The 20,592-nt window shown below is 44.8% G+C and overlaps 2 protein-coding genes across 4 annotated transcripts in view; one reads left to right on the top strand and one right to left on the bottom strand.

Moving 5' to 3' along the window:
* Positions 1-16,504: 16,504 nt before the first annotated feature.
* EEF1B2 (eukaryotic translation elongation factor 1 beta 2) lies at positions 16,505-19,957 on the bottom strand. 3 transcript variants are annotated; one of them, XM_011993872.1, is made up of 7 exons: positions 19,758-19,858; positions 19,383-19,483; positions 18,732-18,854; positions 17,969-18,095; positions 17,339-17,405; positions 16,826-16,951; positions 16,505-16,704 (listed from the first exon to the last, which is right to left on the bottom strand). In XM_011993872.1, the coding sequence occupies exons 2-7, from the start codon at positions 19,460-19,462 to the stop codon at positions 16,550-16,552; spliced, it is 678 nt and encodes a 225-aa protein (XP_011849262.1). In that variant the 5' UTR covers positions 19,463-19,483; positions 19,758-19,858; the 3' UTR covers positions 16,505-16,549. The 3 variants fall into 3 exon arrangements, with proteins under 3 accessions (XP_011849262.1, XP_011849261.1, XP_011849263.1); XM_011993871.1 differs by having other exon boundaries at positions 19,383-19,529; positions 19,758-19,843; XM_011993873.1 differs by having other exon boundaries at positions 16,513-16,695; positions 16,822-16,951; positions 19,383-19,957.
* A 115-nt stretch (positions 19,958-20,072) lies between these two features.
* The window catches only part of NDUFS1 (NADH dehydrogenase (ubiquinone) Fe-S protein 1, 75kDa (NADH-coenzyme Q reductase)), a 37,923-nt gene continuing 37,403 nt past the window's right edge, over positions 20,073-20,592 (top strand). Inside the window, 1 exon segment of the mRNA XM_011993917.1 lies at positions 20,073-20,346. Coding sequence (XP_011849307.1) covers positions 20,309-20,346 — 38 coding nt within the window. The 5' untranslated portion in view covers positions 20,073-20,308.

Below are 20,592 nucleotides of genomic sequence, written 5' to 3'. Positions count from 1 at the left end.
TATCTGTTTTAGTTAATGATTTGGAAGTTTTTTCTTCTTTCTCCCTCTCTCTCTCTCTTTGTTTTTTATAGTAGGAACAGCCTTTATTGGTTGCGATGGGAAGTGGAAGAGGAGGGGATATGACAGCTCGTGTTCCTGAGACGGTGTCCACAGATACTGTCGCTACACTCCAAAAACCCAGTTAACTAATGATGCTTAATAAACTCCTCCCAACCCTAGTTCTTAAAACAATTTATACTTGTGATATTATTCTCACAATTCTGAGGGTCAGGAATTCAAAGAAGTCAGAAGGGAGGTTCATCTCTCTCTGCTTTGCAATATCTGGAGCATCAGCTGGACTGAGATGATGCAAATCACAGCTGGAAGCTGCCTAAGACATCCCCTTCACTCCCTCCCTCTCCCCTCCCAACACAGCTATTCCACCATGGCACTTCAGGGTAGCCAGACTTCTTATGTGGCAATTCAGGGCTCCAAGAGGCCAAGGTGGACATTTCTAGTCCTCTTAAAGGCTATGACTGGTACAGGTACAGTATTACTTCTACTGTATTGTATTGGTCAAAGCAGGCATAGAGCAGCTCAGGTTTAAGGGGAAGAGACACAGATCCCCACCTCTCAACAAGAAGAATGTCAAAAAAAAATTGCACTCCTCTTTAATCCTCTACAGTATCATTATAAACAGAAATGCTTTCAGAAAATTCTGTGTATCAGGTACCTATCAATGGTAGATTGAATAAAGAAAGTGTCGTACATCATGGACTACTACACAGCCACAAAAAATGTCCTTTGCAGCAACATGGATGGAACTGGAGGCCATTACCCTAAGTAAATTAGTGCAGGAACAGAAAACCAAATACTGCATGTTCTCACTTGTAAGTGGGAGCTAAGGCTGGGCTTAGTGGCTAATGCCTGTAATCTCAGCACTTTGGGAGGCCGAGGTGGGCGGATCACCCGAGGTCAGGAGTTCAAGACCAGCCTGGTCAACAAGGTGAAACCCCATCTCTACTAAAAATACAAAATTTAGCCAGGTGCTAATCCCAGCTACTCGGGAGGCTGAGGCAGGAGAATCACTTGAACCTGGGAGGCGGAGATTGCAGTGAACCGAGATCACACCACTGCACTCCAGCCTGGGCAACAGAGTAAGATTCTGTTTCCAAAAAAAAAAAAAAGGTCAGGTTCAGTGGCTCCCACTTGTAATTCCAGCACTTTGGGAGGCCGAGGGAGGGGAGATCACAAGATCAAGAATCAAGATCAGCCTGACCAACATGGTGAAACCCCGTCTCTACTAAAACTACAAAAAATTAGCTGGGCATGGTGGCACATGCCTGTAATCCCAGCTACTCAGGAGGCTAGGCAGAAGAATCACTTGAACCCGGGAGGTGGAGGTTGCAGTGAGCGGAGATCACACCACTGCACCAGAGTGAGACTCCATCTCAAAAAACAAAACAAACAAACAAAAAACCTGTTGCGTACTGTGCTCACTACCAGGGTGACAGGATTAATACTTCAAACCTCAGCATCATACAATATTCCCATGTAACGAATCTGCACATGTACCCCCCTAACTAAAATAAAAGTTGAAATTTTAAAAAAAGGGAATGGGTATGTAAACGTGTATAAACTAAGTGTATATATGAAAACACTGACATTCAGATGGCAAGCAGATTAGTCTAATTTCAGAATGATTTCAGAAAAATCATGGACATATTGATATATTTCCACCTTCTATTCCTATATTTATATAGACACCACTGTAAGATCAATAAAGCATACCTTTAGGTCAGTGACCTCTTCATGGTGCAAATCTGTTGAATTTTAGACTACACATCCCTTCCAAATTATTTTTTCCCTAAGGTATATAAGCCCTGGGTCTTGGGGGTAATGGTGCAGGGATCCACCATCTTGTCTCACCACCATCCAAGACACAGATATGGCTTCTGTTCGTAAGTCTCTATCAGATGTTTCTTTCTGAGAAACTGGATATGTCAGCCTCTTTAGCCTCTCAGCTTCCTCAGACTTTGATGGTTGGTTTGCATAGACCTGCACAGCGTGGAATGGGTTTAGAAAGTGAGATTAAATCTGCATTAAAAATCCTAAAATAAGGTAGAAAATAATAAGTGCCATAACAGAGCCAAGGAGAAGTGCAGATTGTTCAGAGGAAAGAGATTGCATCCAACTGTGGAGGTGAAGAAACACTGGAAATCTATATCCTTGTCTTTGAGGTTTCCCAAAGATCCGCCTCTTATTCCAGTCACTGCTAGAGTCTGTCTTGTCTGACTCTGCTATTTGCTACAAGTATAAAAACATTTTTCAGTTTCTACAATTTCTCAATTTTCTTTTGAAAATTATGAAGGGAGCAGTCTTTTTGCCTGCCACCATCCACAGAAGATGTGGCTTGCTCCTCCTTAACTTCCACCATGATTGTGAGGCCTCCCCAGTTATGTGGAACTGTGAGTCCAATTCAACCTCTTTCTTTTGTAAATTGCCCAGTCTCAGGTATGTCTTTATCAGCAGCGCAAAAACAGACAAATACAGTAAATTGGCACCAGTAGAGTGGGTCACTGCTGAAAAGGTACCTGAAAATGTGGAAGCCACATTGGAACTGGGTAACAGGCAGGGGTTGGAACAGTTTGGAGGGCTCAGAAGAAGACAGGAGAATGTGGGAAAGCTTGGAACTTCGTAGAGACTTGTTGAATGGCTTTGACAAAAATGCTGATAGTGATATGAACAATAAGGTCCAGGCTGAGGTGGTCTCAGCTGGAGATGAGGAACTTGTTGGGAACTGTAGCAAAGGTGACTCTTGTTATGTTTTAGCAAAGAAACTGGTGGCATTTTGCCCCGCCCTAGAGATTTGTGAAACTTTGAACTTGAGAGAGATGATTTAGGGTATCTGACTTGTAGCAGTCCGTTTTCAGGCTGCTGATAAACACATACCCATGACTGGGCAATTTACAAAAGAAAGAGATTTAATGGACTTATAGTTCCACTTGACTGGGGAGGCCTCACAATCATGGTGGAAGGCGAAAGGCACGTCTCGCATGGGGCAGGTGAGAGAAGAGAGCTTGCACAGGGAAACTCTCCTTTTTAAAACCGTCAGATCTTGTAAGACTTACTCGCGATCGTGAGAATAGCACGGGAAAGACCTGCCCCATGATTCCATTACCTCCTATTGGGTCCCTCCCACAACACATGAAAATTCAAGATAAGATTTGGGTGGGGACACAGCCAAACCATATCATTCCACCCCTGGCTCCTCCCAAATTTCATGTCCTCACATTTCAAACCCAATCATGCCTTCCCAACAGTCCTCCAAAGTCTCATTTGAGCATTAACTCAAAAGTCCACAGTCCAGGTCGGGCGCAGTGGCTCACACCTGTAATCCCAGCACTTTGGGAGGCCGAGGTGGGTGGATCACCTGAGATCAGGAGTTCGAAATCAGCCTGACCAACATGGAGAAACACCGTCTCTACTACAAATACAAAATTAGCAGGGCATAGTGGCAATGTTCCAAAATGATCTCCTTTGACTCCATGTCTCACATCCAGGTCATGCTGATGCAAGAGGTAGTAGGTTACCATAGTCTTGGGCAGCTCCACCTCTGTGGCTTTGCAGGGTACAGCTTCCCTCCTGGCTGCCTTCATAGGCTGACATTGAGTGCCTGAAGCTTTTCCAGGCGGAGGGTGTAAGCTGTCAGTGGATCTACCATTCTGGGGTCTGGAGGACAATGGCCCTCTTCTCACAGCTCCACTAGGCGGCCTCAGTAGAAACTCTGTGTGGGGGCTCCCACTCCACATTTCCCTTCTGCACTACCCTGGCAGAGGTTCTCCATGAGAACCCTGCCCCTCCGCCTGGTTATCCAGGTGTTTCCATACATCTGAAATCTAGGGAGAGGTTCCCAAACTTCAATTCTTGATGTCTGTGCACTTGAAGGCTCAACACCATGTGGAAGCTGCCAAGGCTTGAGGCGTAAACCCTCTGAAGCCATGGCCCAAGCTCTACATTGGCCTCTTTCAGCCATGGCTGGAGCAGCTGGGACACAAGGCACCAAGTTCCTAGGCTGCACACAGCTCGGGGACCCTGGGCCCATCCCACGAAACCACTTTTTCTTCCTAGGTCTCCAGGCTTGTGATGGGAGGGGCTGCCATGAAGACCTCCGATGTGCCCTGGAGACATTTTCCCTTTGTCTGTTGTCTTGGTGATTAACATTCGGCTCCCTGTTACTTATGCAAATGTCTGCAGCTGGCTTGAATTTCTCCTCAGAAAATGGGATTTTCTTTTCTATTACATTGTCAGGCTGCAAATTTTCCAAACTTTTATGCTCTGCTTCCCTTATAAAACTGAATGCCTTTAACAGCACCCAAGTCACCTCTTGAATACTTTGCTGCTTAGAAATTTATTCCACCAGATACCCTAAATCATGAGTAAAACATACCCATGACTGCATATCATGAGAACAGCATGAGAAAGACCTGCCCCCATGATTCAATTACCTCCTGTCAGGTCCCTCCCACAACACATGGAAATTCAAGATGAGATTTGGGTGGGGACACAGCCAAACCATATCATGGCAGAAGAAATTTCTTTTTCTTTTTTTTTTTTGAGACAGAGTCTCACTCTGTCGCCTAGGCTGGATTGTAGTGGCATGATACAGAAGAAATTTCTAAGCAGCAAAGCATTCAAGGGGTGACCTGGGTGCTCTTAAAGGCATTCAGTTTTACAAAGGATACAGAGCATAAAAGTTTGGAAAATTTGCAGCCTGACAATGCGATAGAAAAGGAAATCTCATTTTCTGAGGAGAAATCCAAGCTGGCTGCAGAAATTTACATAAGTAATGAGGAACCAAATGTTAATCACCAAGACAATGGGGAAAATGTCTCTAGGACATGTCAGAAAAACCTCTGAAGCAGCACCTCCCATCATAGGCCTGGAGGCATAGGAGGAAAAAGTGGTTTCATGGGCCGGGCCCAGGGTCTCCATACTGTGTGCAACCTAGGGATTTGGTGCATTGCATCCCAGTCACTCCAGCCATGGTCGAAAGGGTCCAGCATAGAGCTTGGGCCATGGCTTCAGAGGGTTCAAGCCGCAAGCCTTGGCAGCTTCCATGTAGTGTTGAGCCTGTGAGTAGACAGACATCAATAATTGAGGTTTGAGAACCTCCGCCTAGATTTCAGAAAATGTATGGAAATGCCTGAATACCCAGGCAGAAGTTTCCTGTAGCAGCAGAGGCAGGGTCCTCATGCAGAACCTCTGCTAGGGCAGTGCAGAAGGGAAATGTGGGGTGGGAGACCCCACACAGAGTCCCTACTGAGGCACCACCTAGTGGAGCTGTGAGAAGAGGGCCACTGTCCTCTAGACCCCAGAATGGTAGATCACTGACAGCTTGCACCATGCACCTGGAAAAGCTGCAGACACTCAATGCCAGCCTGTGAAGGCAGCCAGGAGGGAGGATGTACCCTGCAAAGCCACAGGGGTGGAGCTGCCCAAGACTATGGGAACTTACTGCCTCTTGCATCAGCATGACCTGGATGTGAGATATGGAGTCAAAGGAGATCATTATTGGAGCTTTAAGATTTGACTGCCCTGTGGATTCTGGACTTGCATGAGGCCTGTAGCCCCAAATTGTTTTGGCCAATTTCTCCCATTTGGAACAGCTATATTTACTTAATGCCTGTATCCCCATTGTATCTAGGAGGTGACTAACTTGCTTTTGATTTTGTAGGCTCATAGGCAGAAGTGACTTGCCTTGTCTCAGATAAGACTTTGGACTCTAGACTTTTGAGTTAATGCTGAAATGAGTTGAGACTTTGGGATACTGTTGGGAAGGCATGATTGGTTTTGAAATGTGAATATATGAGATTTGGGAGGGGCCAGGAGTGGAATGATATAGTCTGACTCTGTGACCCCATCCAAATCTCTTCTTGTACCTCCCATAATTTCCATGTGTTGTGGAAGGGACCTGGTGGGAGATGACTGAATCACGGGGGTGGGTCTTTCTTGTACTGTTCTTGTGATAGTGAATGGGTCTTACGAGATCTGATGGTTTTAAAAGTGGTAGTTTCTCTGCACAAGAGAAACTCTTTTTGCCCGCCACCATTCACATAAGATGTGACTTGAGGCTGGGTGCAATGGCTCATGCCTGTAATCCTAGCACTTTGGGAGGCTGAGGCGGGTGGATCACGAGGTCAGGAGATCAAGACCATCCTGGCTAACACGGTGACACTCCATCTCTACTAAAAATACAAAAAATTAGCCAATCGTGGTGGCACGTGCCTGTAATCCCAGCTACTCTGGAGGCTGAGGCGGGAGAATCGCTTGAACCCGGGAGGCGGAGGTTGCAGTGAGCTGAGATCACCCCACTGCACTCCAGCCTGGGTGACAGAGCAAGACTCCATCTCAAAAAAGAAAAAAAAAAAGTGACTTGCTCCTCCTTACCTTCCACCATGAGTGAGGCCTCCCCAGCCATGTGGAACTGCAAGTCCAATTAAACCTCTTTTTTTTTGTAAATTGCTGAGTCTTGGGTATGTCTTCATCAGCAAATGGACTGATACACACAGTGTTATTTCTGGAATCAGTAACTTTTTTTTTTTTTTTTTTGTGGTGATGAAGTCTTGCTCTGTTGCCCAGACTGGAGTGCAGCAGCATGATCCTGGCTCACTGCAACCTCCGCCTCCTGGGTTCAAGCGATTCTCCTGCCTCAGCCTCCCGAGTAGCTGGGACTAAAGACGCGTGCCACTATGCCTGGATAATTTTTTGTATTTTTGGTAGAGACGGGGTTTCACCGTGTTAGCCAGGATGGTCTCCATCTCCTGACCTTGTGATACGCCCGCCTCGGCCTCCTAAAGTGCTGGGATTACAGCCATGAGCCATTGTGCCTGGCTGAATCAGTAACTTAAAAAATACATATATTTTCTTAGCTTCTTGTGAATGCTAACATTAGACCATGTAGTGGCTATGTTTTTAACTGTTAACGTCACGTGACAACCAAATCTGGCTTCAGACATTATTCAAAAAAAAAAAAAAATTGTGGCATCGCTCATCATTTCCTAAACATCTGTCATTCGCAAACTTCATGGTTTCTGCCATATCCAAAATAGGTGAAGGGAAAACAGGAAGAAAAAGGTCCATTTTGGTCAGGCTCAGTGGCTCATGCCTGTAATCCCAGCACTTTGGGAGGCTGAGGCAGGCGGATCACAAGGTCAGGAGATCCAGACCATCCTGGCTAACACGGTGAAACCCCGTTTGTACTAAAAACACAAAAAATTAGCCGGGCGTGGTGGCGGGCACCTGTAGTCCCAGCTACTCGGGAGGCTGAGGCAGGAGAATGGCGTGAACCCTGGAGGCGGAGCTTGCAGTGAGCCGAGATCGCGCCACTGCACTCCAGCCTGGGCGACAGAGCAAGACTGTCTAAAAAAAAAAAAAAAAAAGTCCATTTTGAGCTTCCAGCCCTTTGTGCAGGCTTTAACCCTGCCTCCTCCACCACCAGCGTTTGAAATATTCCACTCTGGGGTTCCCAGGATCAGGAGAAAAGAAGATCCAAAAAAGCTTAGAATTATGTCAACTTATCCTTAGTTTGGGTAAAAGGAGAGACTCTCAAGGCCGTAGATGAAAGAGGAAGACTGAGGAGGAGGAAGGGAACTAAGCAACCAGAAGCAGAAGGGAATTATGCAGCAGGGGGTCTTCTGAAGGTAACACTCCAGGGACGTGCTTCCCAACCTTCATCAGAGCCACTTTTCCCATTAGACACTATGGGCACAGCACACACTATGGGCCTGTGGGCTTTCTAAGGACCTAAGAAAATGTTTGGGCTGGGCGCAGTGGCTGATGCTTGTAATAGCAGCACTTTGGGAGGCCTAGGTGGGCAGATCACCTGAGGTCAGGAGTTTGAGACTAGCCTGGCCAACATGGTGAAACCCCGTCTCTACTAAAAATACAAAAAATTAGCCCGACATGGTGGTGTGCACCTGTAGTCCCAGCTAACCTCAGGAGGCTGAGACACGAGAATCGCTTGACCCTGGGAGGCGGAGGTTGTAGTGAGCTGAGCTGGTACCACTACACTACAGCCTGGGCGACACAGTGAGACTCTGCCTCCAAAAAAAAAAAAAAAAGAAAATATTTGAGACCTTAAAAAATGTATTGGGATTGACATGTGTCTGCAGTCCCAGCTACTTGGGAGGCTGAGGCAGAAAGATCCCTTAAGCCCAGGAGTTTGAGTCTGCAGTGAGCTATGATTTTACCACTGCACTCCAGTCTGGGTGATAGAGCAAGACCCTGTCTCTAAAAAATTTAAAAAAAAAACTAAACTATATATATGTGTGTGTGTGTGTGTATATATATATATAGGCTCTAGAATACAAAAAGAAAACTTGAGAGTCAAAACTAATAAATCCTTAATCACATTTATAAAATATACCTTTATGTCATTTAATCAAACGAAGTACTTCATAATTACATAAAAATGTTTCAGTGTTTGATCTGAGCAGTGGAGCTTCCAAAAAGAAAAATGTCTTGCTACAAAAGTCTCAGAGGAATTCTGAATCCATTTGAGAATCTAATGAAAGTTATAGTTTGTTTCCCCAGAAAAATGCTTTTAAATAAACTTCAGGGAGTCCCTAGACCCCAGTTTAAGAACCCTAGTTTAGGTGGTTTTTAAAATAGCTAATAGTTGGGATATAACATGAATCCACCAGTGGAAAGTAGCAAATAGTGTAGGCACTTCTCAGCAGAAACAGGAGTTAATTTTTCAAATTCTCAGTTTAAGGAAAGATCCAAAGAGTAACATAAAACCCCAAGCTTGGACACAAGCTTGGGGACTCCAAGCCTCTTCCCTGGTGGTTGGAATTAGGTTATTGGTGAGGGAGGGAAAGGGATCTCCAGAGATCTAATGAAGAATAGGATGACTGACTGTTTATGGGACAGAGGGGCTGGAAAAGAGGCATACTTTCTACTGGGGCATAGAACTGATGAGACAGACTTGCCTCCCTCTCAATGAAAGGAAGTGCTTTGAAATAGAGGGTGAGTCCCAGGACCACAGAAGCAGGATATCTGGATTTGAGTTATGACTTAAACACATTCTAGTCCTGTGACCTTGGCTAAATTAATTCCAAGTTCTAGACCTCCATTTCCCCCATCTGGAAAATGGGGATAGGGTTACTGTGAAAATTAAATGAGTTAATGCAGGTAAAGCATTTAGAACAGTGTTTTAGCTCTAGAAATACTTGATAGATATACTAGCTGGGCTTGTTGTTATTGTGTTTTTTTTTTTCGAAGACAGAATTTCACTCTTGATGCCCAGGCTGGAGTGCAGTGGCGCGATTTCTGCTCACTGCAACCTCTGCCTCCCAGGTTCAAGCAATTCACCTTCCTCAGCCTCCCAAGTAGCTGGGATTACAGGCGCCTGCCACCATGCCTAGCTAATTTTTCTATTTTTAGTAGAGATGGGGTTTCACCATGTTGACCAGGCTGGTCTTGAACTCCTAACCTCAAGTGATCCACCTGCCTTGGCTTACCAAAGTGCTGGGATTACAGGCATGAGACACTATTCCCGGCGGGTGTTTTGTTTGTTTGTTTGTTTGCTTGTTTGTTTGAGACAGGGTGTTACTTTGTTGCCCAGGTTGGAATGCAGTGGTGTGATAATAGCTCACTGCAGCCTTGAGCTCCCGGGCTTAAGCAATCCTTGAGGCTCTTTTCTCTGCCTCAGCTTCCAGAGTAATAGCTGGTATTATACTTATTAAATGAAATGCCTGGCACCTTCTGACATAGTAACTGCTCAATAAATGTTAGATCACTTCCTCCTCTTGAATGACTGTAACAAGCTCACCAGAAGAATAAGGAAACCACACAAATAACTCTAAAACAAGAGTTATTATAAGTGCTACAAAAGAAGTATTATGTGCTAGCAAGCTGCAAGGGGTAGGGAAGGAGAGGAATGAAAGGTTTTTTGAAAGAGGTATCTGAAGGACATCTTGAAGAGTGCCAACAATGTTAACAAGTGCAGGTGAGAAAGGAGGATAGTTCAGGTAGGTGACACAGCAATAGCAAATGTTCAGAGATTGGAAACCATGGACTATGTTCAGAAAAAAGAGACTAGTCCCATTTTATAGGGACAGAGTGAGGATAGAAGATTCTGCCTGGCACAGTGGTTCATCATGTCTATAATCCTAGCACTTTGAGAGGCCAAGGTGGGAGGATTGCTTGAGGCCAAGAGTTTGAGACCAGCCTGGGCAACATAGTGAGACCTTGTCTCTACTAAAAATAAAAAAAATTAGCCAGGTGTGGTGGCACACACCTGTAATCCCAGCTACTTGGGAGGCTGAGGTAGGAGGATTGCTTGAGCCCAGGGTGTCAAAGCTGCAGTGAGACATGATCGTGCCACTACACTCCAGCCTGGGCAACAGAGTGAGATCCTGTCTCAAAAAAAAAAAAAAAAGGCCAGGCATGGTGGCTCACACCTATAATCCCAGCACTCTGGAGGCTGAGGCAGATGGATCAACTTGAGGCCAGGAGTTGGCTAGCCTGGCCAACATGGCGAAACCCTATCTCTACTAAAAACACAAAAAATTAGCCAAGCGTGGTGGCGCATGCCTGTAATGCCAGCTAATTGGGAGGCTGAGGCACAAAAATTGCTTGAGCCTGGGAGGCAGAGGTTGCAGTGAGCCGAGATTGCACCACTGCACTCCAGTCTCAGCCACAGAGTGAGGCTCTGTCTCTAAATAAATAAATAAATAAATAAGATTTACAAACTAGTGTCAGGTTGGAATAACTCTTCAGTACTCTTACATATGGGCAGTACTGTTCTTTTGGGATGCATATTGAGAAGTCTATTTTGCTTTGATTTTTATTCTACCGAAAGCTATTCAGGCCTGCTAATAATATTCCAAATAACAGACCCTCAGTTAAGGACATTTCCTGGGCCGGGCGCGGTGGCTCACGCCTGTAATCCCAGCACTTTGGGAGGCTGAGGTAGGTGGATCACTTGAGGTCAGGAGTTCGAGACCAGCCTGGTCAACATGACGAAACCCCGTACTCTACTAAAAGTACAAAAATTAGCTGGGCGTGGTGGCGGGTGCCTGTAATCCCAGCTACTCCGGAGGCTAAGGCAGAAGAATAGCTTGAACAAGGGAGGCAGAGGTTGCAGTGAGCCAAGATTGCGCCACTGTACTCCAGCCCGGGTGATAAGAGCAAGACTCTGTCTCAAAACGAAAAAAAAAAAAGACATTTCCTGAATGCAACCATTATGATTCATACAGTGTATGTAATGAGAATGTCTATCAGTCTCAATTTACACAAGGTAAAGTTTACCCTTATGTGATATTTTCTTATCCCTCACCTTAATTGAGAATATGAAACAAGGATTACACTGATGAAATAGGATTAAACTGTCTAAAAGCAGGGATGAAGAACCTTCCGTATTCTGTCACCAATACATCATCTGGCCTATGAAGACCCTGGTTTATGTTCCTCCTCTATCACTTACTTGTGACTTTGTATATTTACTGACTAATCATGGACAAATAATCTTTCAGAGTTCCATTTCCTCATCTGTAAATGGTGATAACAGTGTCTGCCTGGTTTATCTCAGGCTTATAAAGTAGGGTTGAAATTAGAAAATGTATATGAGGCACAGTTTTTATTCTACAAACAATTGCCATTGCCAAATTGCATTTGTTTGGAAAAAATTATACATATATTCTCAAACACTATTGTAACTCTTTTGTATTTATGCCTTTGTGCATAAGCATATCTTTTCATACTAATAGTCCATGAAATATCAAGCATTTCTCAATGTTGCTATAGACTTACTTTTAAAAAATAAAAAGTTTAGGCTGGGCGTGGTGGCTCACACCTGTAATCCCTGCACTTTGGGAGGCCGAGGTGGGTGGATCACTTGAGGTGAGGAGTTCAAGACCAGCCTGGCCAACATGGCGAAACTCCATCTCTACCAAAAATACAAAAATTAGCTGGGCATTGTGGCACACGCATGTAATCCCGGCTACTTGGGAGGCTGAGGCAGGGGAATCACTTGAACCTGGGAGGTGGAGGTTGCAATGAGCTGACATCGCTCCATGGCACTCCAGCCTGGGCAACAGAGTGGGACTCCATCTCAAAAAAATAAAGTTTATAAAATATTTCATTGAATACATATGCCATAATTTAGACATTTCCATCTGTGAGAATTATAAGTCATTTGATCTCCTTGCTTTCGTTCACATCACCCCCAGATCAAAGCTGTCTTAATGTTAATATTCTCTGGTTTGGAAACCTCATATAACATGCCAGTCTGTAATTCAAATGTGTCTACAGGCTGGCCGCATCCTATCTTAAGATTCCAAACACACACTGCAAAATCTCATGAATTTGTCTAATTCCTTCCCAGATCTTTATATCCAATTCTTCCAAAAAACTTTTCATCAATTCTAGCCTTCTCTGACCTTCTGAACTTTTAGATTATTTGCTTAATCCCCAAACAAATGACTTTTATTTTTTAACAATTTTATGTTTGAATTGCCTGCCTATACTAATTTCCTTCTCTTTTGTGTTTTTTTGTTTCATCTAACAAAGCAATATGGAAGGAATCAGTTTTGAGTTCCCACAGTGTGCCCAGCCCTCTGCTAGGGATGCTGAACATGAAAAATATTGTTTCAGGCTGGACACGGTGGCTCACACCTGTAATCCCAGTACTTTGGAAGGCCAAGGTGGAAAGATCACTTGAGTCCGGAAGTTCAAAGCCTGGGCAACATAGCAAGACCCCATCTCTAAAAATTTTTTTTTTTTAATTAACTGGGTATGGCGGCATGTGCCTGTAGTCCCAGCTACTCAGGAGGCTGAGGTAGAATTGCTTAAGCCTAGGAGTTCAAGGCTGCAGTGAGCTGTGATCGTGCCACTGCACTCCAGCCTGGATGACAGATTCAGGAGACCCTGTTTCAAAAAAACAAAAAAAAAAGAAAAGAAAAACTTTCATAGTCATTATAATCATTTATGGGGAATGCAGAAAAAAAGTAGGCTCTTTTTTATCTTTACTTCCTTCCATTCTAAAGCCAGAAACAGGAAAAGAAAAAAAAAAAAAAAGGTCTGTCTCTTTGTAACCCAGTGCCTTCTGAGCTATTGGTTTAAAACAAGTTCACGGACTGGGCAGCTCACGCCTGTAATCCCAGCACTTTGGGAGGCCGAGGAGGGCGGATCACGAGGTCAGGAGTTCGAGATCAGCCTGGCCAACATGGTGAAACCCCGTCAAACTAAAAATACAAAAAATTAGCTGGACATACTGCCGGGAGCCTGTAATCCCAGCTACTCGGGAGGCTGAGGCAAGAGAATCGCTTGAACCCGGGATGCAGAGGTTGCAGTGAACTGAGATTGCGCCACTGCACTCCAGCCCAGGCAACAGAGTGAGACTCCACCTCAAAAAAACAAAACAAAACAATTCATTCAGTATATTGGCTCTCAAGAAAATGAGTATCAGGGTTTTCTACTGCAGCACTGCCCATAATAACAAAACATTAAAAGCAACCTAAGGATCCAATCAACAAGAGACTGTCTAAATGAACTATGAGAAAGTGAATTATGAAGTGAGAACATGAATTATGCATCTATTAAATAATGATGTACTATTAATGGGATATCCAAGGCATAATCTCCAAGGTGTTCATTTTCTGTTTTTTTTTTTTTTATTTTTTATTTTTAGTACAGACAGGGTTTCACCATGTTGGCCAGGCTGGTCTCGAACTCCTGACCTTGTGATCCACCCGCCTCTGGGATTACAGGCATGAGCCACTGAGCCTGGCCGTTTTTTGTTTTTTTTTTTGTTTCTGAGTGCAGTGGTGAGATCTCAGTTCACTACAACCTCCGCCTCCTAGGTTCAGGTGATTCTCCTGCCTCAGCCTCCCGAGTGGCTGGGACTACAGGTGCGGACCACCATGCCCAGCTAATTTTTGTATTTTTAGTAGAGACAGGGTTTCACCATGTTGGCCAGGATTGTCTAGATCTCTTGACCTCATGATCTGCCCACCTTGGCCTCCGGAAGTGTTGGGATTACAGACGTGAGCCACCACGCCCGGCCCCAAGGTGTTCATTTTCCTAAGGAAAATGAAAGGTGTAGAAGTCTACGTGGTATGTTACAATTAGTCTATGCATAAGCTTATAGTAGCTCTGGAAAGACCTAAGAACCTGATAATACTGCTTTGATGGAGTGGAACTGGAGGCCTAGGGGACAGGAGAGACTTCACTGTATTCGCTCTTGAATTTTGAGCTGTTGGTATATTACCTATTTTTTTTTCTTTTGAGATGGAGTCTCGCTTCTGTCACCCAGGCTGGAGTGCAGTGGCGCGATCTCAGCTCACTGCAACCTCTGCGTCCCGGGTTTAAGCGATTCTCCTGCCTCAGCCTCCCAAATAGCTGGGACTACAGGCGCATGCCACCACACCTGGCAAATTTTTTGTATTTTTAGTAGAGACAGGGTTCCACTGTGTTAGCCAGGATGGCCTAGATCTCCTGACCTCGTGATCCACCCGCCTCGGCCTCCCAAAGTGCCGGGAATACGAGTGTGAGCCACCGCTTCCAGCCATCTATTTTTTAAATATGAAGTTAAAAGATAACCATCAAAATATTTTTTATTCAAGGGTATGGAATCAAGATTTCAAAATGGTATGCTTCATCATTCATCACTGTAGGATTCTGAAGACATCTGTGGTTTGAAATGACCATTCTAAATTTTTTGACTACCTTTAAACAAATTATCATCTGCTGATACTTAACATTTTGGCCAAGCTATTTAGAACTCACCCCCTTCACCATGTCAATAATTGCGAATTCGTATTACCATTCACTTCAGTTTATTCACGGTTTGCGGGGTTTTTTGTTTTTTTTTTTAAGGCGTTTTCAGAATTTCCAGGCTCTCTGGTTTTCCCTAAAATGTAGTGTTGCCCTCTGCTGGCTCTCATGATAATGACAACCTGAAAATGTCTCCCATGATTTTAGGCTGCTGGTTGGAGATATTGCTTAGAGATGTTATTCAATGTATGTATCTGTTAAATAAATCTTCCTTATAATATAGTTTCCCACAGTCATGGCAGTCAAAACATAAAATCAGACCGAGAGGAAATAGCACCGTCTAGTTCTATTAAAAAATTGACCTAGGGGCCAGGCATGGTGGCTTATGCCTGTAATCCCAGCACTTTGGGAGGGCGAGGTGGGTGGATCACCTGAGGTCAGGAGTTCGAGACCAGCCTGACCAAAATGGTGAAACCCCATCTCTAATAAAAATATAAAAATTAGCCGGGCGTGGTGGCATATGCCTGTAATTCCAGCTACTCAGCGGGCTGAGGCAGGAGAATTGCTTGAACCTGGGAGGCGGAGGTTGCAGTGAGCCAAGATTGTGCCACTGCACTCCAGCCCGGGCGACAGGGCGAGACTTCGGTCCCCCCAAAAAAAAAAAAAAAAATTGACCTAAAATTTTTTGATCATTTGAGATCAGCAATTCCCAAGCACTGCTTTTGTAAAACTACTATTAAAAAAACAAAAAACAAACAAACAAAAAAACTATCAAATGTTAGCCAGACCTGAAATTCCCTGTCAAGATGAAGCTATTTCCAATACTTGACTATCACTTTACTCAACATACTACCCTCATCCCAGTATTTACCTGCTGCATGAGGACCAATCAGATTTCCAAATCCAAGTAAAATATTCCACCTCCACAACCCAGCACCTATAAATCTTCACAGCAAAGTCAAGTTTTCCTGGGAAGCCTGGGAAGCAGTTACCTTTATAATCCTCCTCCCAGGACACAGTGCTATACTCCAAATCACATTCCCAACACATAAAAGATGGTTTATTTACAACATGAGTCATCATTTTAAATTTGTAACCTGTTAAGTAGTTATAATTCATGCCAAATTCTGGGAAGCCCTCCCTCCTCTGGGTTAGGTGTTTTCTAGTAGCGTCACACATCTCACATCTTCAAGTTCCCAATGCAAAGATGACAGGTTACAACAAATCACATCATCAGGCATTGCTAAGGACATCACAAATGGGTAAAGCTGCACTACAGTTTTTTTTCTTTTGACAGGACCTTGCTGTCAAAAGAGCCTTTTGGTTCTTTTGGTCTTTGGACCTTGCTCCACCCAGGCTGCAGTGCAGTCGCACAACCTTGGCTCACTGCAGTTCCAACCTCCTGGGCTCAAGCAATCCTCCCACCTCAATCTGCCAAATAGCTGGGAATACAGGGGTGCACCACCAAGCCCAGCTAATTTTTGTATTTTTTTGTAGGGGCAGGATCTCTCCCCATTGCCCAGGCTGGTATTAGCCTTCTGGTATCGATCCACCCACTTCAGCCTCCCAAATTGCTGGGATTACAGGCATGAACCACCACACCTGGCCTGCACTACAATTTTCTAACAACAAAGCCGAACCAAATTTTTATTATTTAGGAATCACATATTCATTTAATTCCTTCCCTCAAAATGAAAGGAATATATACACCACCCTCCTATGTAACATACTCAAGAGCCAAAGGTAATCTTTCAAGCTTTTATTTAAATGCCATGATCCAGGATGGATTTTAGATCTTGTTGAAAGCAGCCACATCCATGGACTGCACATAGTCCTCAAAAGCAGTGATCTGCTCCTCCAGCATATCTGTTCCAACTTTATCATCTTCAACTACACACTGTATTTGAAGTTTCTTAATGCCGTATCCCACTGGAACTAGTTTAGCTAAAAAGAGCATTAAGAAAAATCTTAGTTAGAAAAGTCTTGTAGAGGAAGGTTGAAGCTGTATACAAATTCCAGATGTCAGTTTCAAAAAAAAAAAAAAAAAGGCAAAGCCTAAACTCACATGAGCCCCAGACTAAGCCGTCTGCTTGAATGCTTCTGACGCACTCCTCTAATTTTGCCATATCTGTCTCATCATCCCAAGGTTTCACATCTAGTAAGATGGAAGACTTGGCAACAAGTGCAGGTTCTAAAAAAATAAACAGCATTATTCAAATAATGAACTGTATTTTTTTTACCCTACTCCAAGACACAAACAAATCACCTCAATTTGTTTTGAAATTGACTATCTCCTTAGCCAAACAAAACTACAGATACATCTTGTGTCTGTCACACATATGCCCACTTTCTGTTTTGCTAAGAAAGAGGTGTTTGTGTTAACAGTTTCTTTCCCACAGAGGAATGCCACAACTGCTACCATAAGAACAGCTGCAGACCAGTAGCTGTGGAAGAACTTCTACAGGAGGTTTTAAAATATTGACCTGTTCAAGGAATGTGGAGGAAATTACTTAAAGGTCAAGCTTTGAAAAAGATTACTTACATTATCATGAAATGAAGTTAAAAACAAATGACCTACTTTTGGCTTTCTTTGATTCATATTGTGCAAGACGTTCTTCTCTTAGCCTCTTTGCTTCTTCACTTTCCTGTAAAGAAAAAAAATTAATCCACTTCAAAAAGCCGGTTGTCCTCTGCTTAAAGCTAGTGGGGTCATCACAAAAAAGACTGGCTTAATCAGAAAAAAGCAAATCCATCACGAACTCAGCCGAAAGATGGTGATTTGATTTTATTCATCATGCAACCAGTCAGAATTTGAAAAAGGCATATAAGTTAAAGCCAGGATTCAAATCCAGGCAATTTGGCTTAACCACATTGATAAAATTGCTGATCGATGTATTCTTTTTTGTTTTTTGAGACGGAGTCTTGCTCTGTCACCCAGGCTGGAGTGCAGTGGCATGATCTCGGCTTACTGCAACCTCCACCTCCCAGGTTCAAGCAATTCTCTGCCTTAGCCTCCTGAGTAGCTGGGATTACAGACACCCGCCACATTTTTTTAAATTTTTAGAACAGACAGGGTTTCACCATCTTGGTCAGGCTGGTCTTGAACTCCCGACCTCGTGATCCACCCGCCTCAGCCTCCCAACATGCTGGGATTACAGGCGTGAGCCACCGTGTCTGGCCGATATATTCTTTATAGAAGATGCCATACCTCCTCATCATCAGATCCAAAGAGATCAATATCATCATCATCTTTACTATCTGTAGCTCCACTTCCTGTAGTGTCTTCCACATCAGCAGGACCATACTTGCCCAAAGCTTTCTTCACTCCTGGCAGGCTTGAAAAACATTTAAATTCAACCACTATTGAGCTAGTATAACATACTTTTCCAGACAATACAAAATAACTTGTTTTAATCACTACTTATCACTAGATCCCTTTTGCAATAATAATTTACCCTTTCACATGCTCCCAGGTAAACACTATCATATGTTCAACTCCTCACCCGACAAGCATTAGTACCATGTGAGACATTATTTTCAATACTCACTATGATTTACTCTTTCAGTATGAACATTTCTGTTTGAGATTTCATTAAGTATGCTCAGTTCCATTCTTAGTGAACTGGAGTCCACTTCCCCAAACTTCCACCCTTGTTGGCAGTTTCAGAAGAATGGCCAAGGACTGAATGAATGAGCCACCCTCTCACCCCAGAGGTGGGCCCCCCAGGTCAAGGTCGAGGCACATTGGCAGGGCAGTGTGGGGAAAAGTTGAATTGCTGCTGTCCATGTTCTACCTGTTCTGTGAAAAAATGGAGGGCTTCAGTCTCTTGGCCTTCTCAGGTTACAGAAAAATTTAGCTTACAATACCCCAACAAAACTAAAGTAGCCTGGGTCTAGTTTTGTCATGTGAACATCCTGATAAAGCTTCGAGAGTAGTCTTATTCTTCAGCTAGATACAAAGATGATTTTACCTGGCCTTTTCCTTTTCGTAGGACTTGATGTGATTATACCAACGTAGGGCATGACACAAGTCAGCAGGCGGTGGCCCGGACACGGCTTCAAATACTGCCACATCTGCTTGTGATGGCACATACCTGCCAATGACACAGAGACATTCACACACACCTTTGAAAAACAAACGCCAGCGAATAAATAATCAGTGCCTATGCATCACATTAATTAGTGGGCACTAACTCCGGTAGGGTTGCTTTAATGCTTTTCTTTTCTTCTTATCTCCTTAAAATCAAACCATATGTTTGGGTCACCGCGCTATCCTGAGAAATGTCTGCCACTTAGTAGACCTCAAATACTGCAATCTCTAACGTTGCTCTATCTACAACCTAACATGTATTAACTGGGCAGCGATGAGGAAACACCTGGCTGAATTAAGTGTAAATAAAGCACATTTTAACCTTCCTTTGCTCGTGAGCCGCTCCCCGGAGGCCGGGCTCGCACCACACGAGGGCCTTGGGAGATGGCCACGGGGCGCTTTCCCGTCATCCTCGAAAGGGCCCTGGGGCCCGGTCTCCCTCCCTCCAGCGGCAGCCGACACGCTGCGCCACGTGGCCCCGGCCCCGGTCCCAGAAACCTCCCCACCACCCCGACACTGCCGGTCCGCTCACCCCTCGATGTAACTCTTGTCCGCCAGGTAATCGTTGAGCACCTGGAGGCCGGCGGGGCTTTTCAGGTCTCCGAAACCCATGGTGTCGGCTGTATCCGAGAGCTGGGAAGCAGCAGAAAGAGAGCGCACAAGTTGTGGGCGCCCCGCGCTTAAGAGAGGAAAAAGGGCCCGGAGAAGCCGGAAAATTCCTTATATAGAGACGGAGGCGTTTCCCTCCACCACGCCGGACCGAAGGTTAAAGGTCAAAGTACGTTAGCATTCCCACTTCTCCACGTACGAATTGGGGGCCCTGAATTAAACGGCTCACAAATTGTCCCTGGACCTTTCGTTGCGTTTGGAAATAAATTAATAAAATGGGCATGTCTTAAGTTCGTACCTCCACGGCTCCCGAAGATGACGGGAACCGCCCCTAGAAGCGCCGGAGATGACCGAAGACGCTCGGCCTCGAGGCTGCCGGCCACTTCCGGCGGAACTGCGGGTCCAAGTTGTCCTTCCCGCCTCCGGGCTGGGCCGACCTCAGCTCCGCCCTCTGGTCGGCTGACGGAAATTGCCGACACACTTATCGAATGCAAGGATTCTAGTCCCTCCGGGCTTTCCGTTCTCCAGGCCCGGCTGACAGAGTTAGCTGAGGCCGCCATATTGAGTAAGCGACCCGGCCTCCAAGGGGGTAGTTGTGGTCCAGACAGTTTAGCAGAACAGCCTCCGCGGCTCCGGGGAGAAGGTGAGGTCTTGTATGGATGGGAAGGGTGAGGTGCATGGGTCAGAGGCTTATTTATTGACGGGACTGTTTCCTTTGGCCCACGCGACTTAGTCTTCTCTTGTCCTTGACTGGGAGCCGCCTCCCGCCCCGCCGCCTCGGAAGCCCCTGAGAGCCAGCAAGTGGGGGCTTTTAGCCACGGTCTCTGGTCTGATGGAGCAGAAAGGAAGATGAGGATCAGGGGGCCCTCGGGAGCGCTGGCCCGAATGCGGGCTTGTAGGTGACCTTCCCTCTGCAGGGAAAATTCAGGACATTCTCCTCTCAGAGGAGGCCGTTTTATTCCCCGGGAGAGGACCAGTGTCCGATGACTTAAGCCTTAAGACTGAGCCTTTCCCCCCAGATTTTTACACGCCTGGTACAGTACATGATTGTTTGGTCGCTGTTGTGTTAGCAGTGGCTCACGCTTCTGTTGTCCTTATTTGTTTTGTCCATTGACCACGTTGGACAGAATTTT

Source organism: Mandrillus leucophaeus, unplaced genomic scaffold, assembly GCF_000951045.1.
Source record: "Mandrillus leucophaeus isolate KB7577 unplaced genomic scaffold, Mleu.le_1.0 Scaffold436, whole genome shotgun sequence".
NCBI lineage: Eukaryota > Metazoa > Chordata > Mammalia > Primates > Cercopithecidae > Mandrillus > Mandrillus leucophaeus.
This window is presented reverse-complemented; position numbering and strand designations above follow the sequence as displayed.

Excerpts from the sequence above, each read along its gene's own strand:
- EEF1B2 (XM_011993872.1), bottom strand. The coding sequence starts at position 19,462 with ATGGGTTTCGGAGACCTGAAAAGCCCCGCCGGCCTCCAGGTGCTCAAC. Across the intron at positions 18,855-19,382 it reads GACAAGAGTTACATCGAGGG|GTATGTGCCATCACAAGCAG; the intron begins GTGAGCGGACCG and ends TGTCATTGGCAG. Across the intron at positions 16,952-17,338 it reads TGAATCAAAGAAAGCCAAAA|AACCTGCACTTGTTGCCAAG; the intron begins GTAGGTCATTTG and ends TTATTTTTTTAG.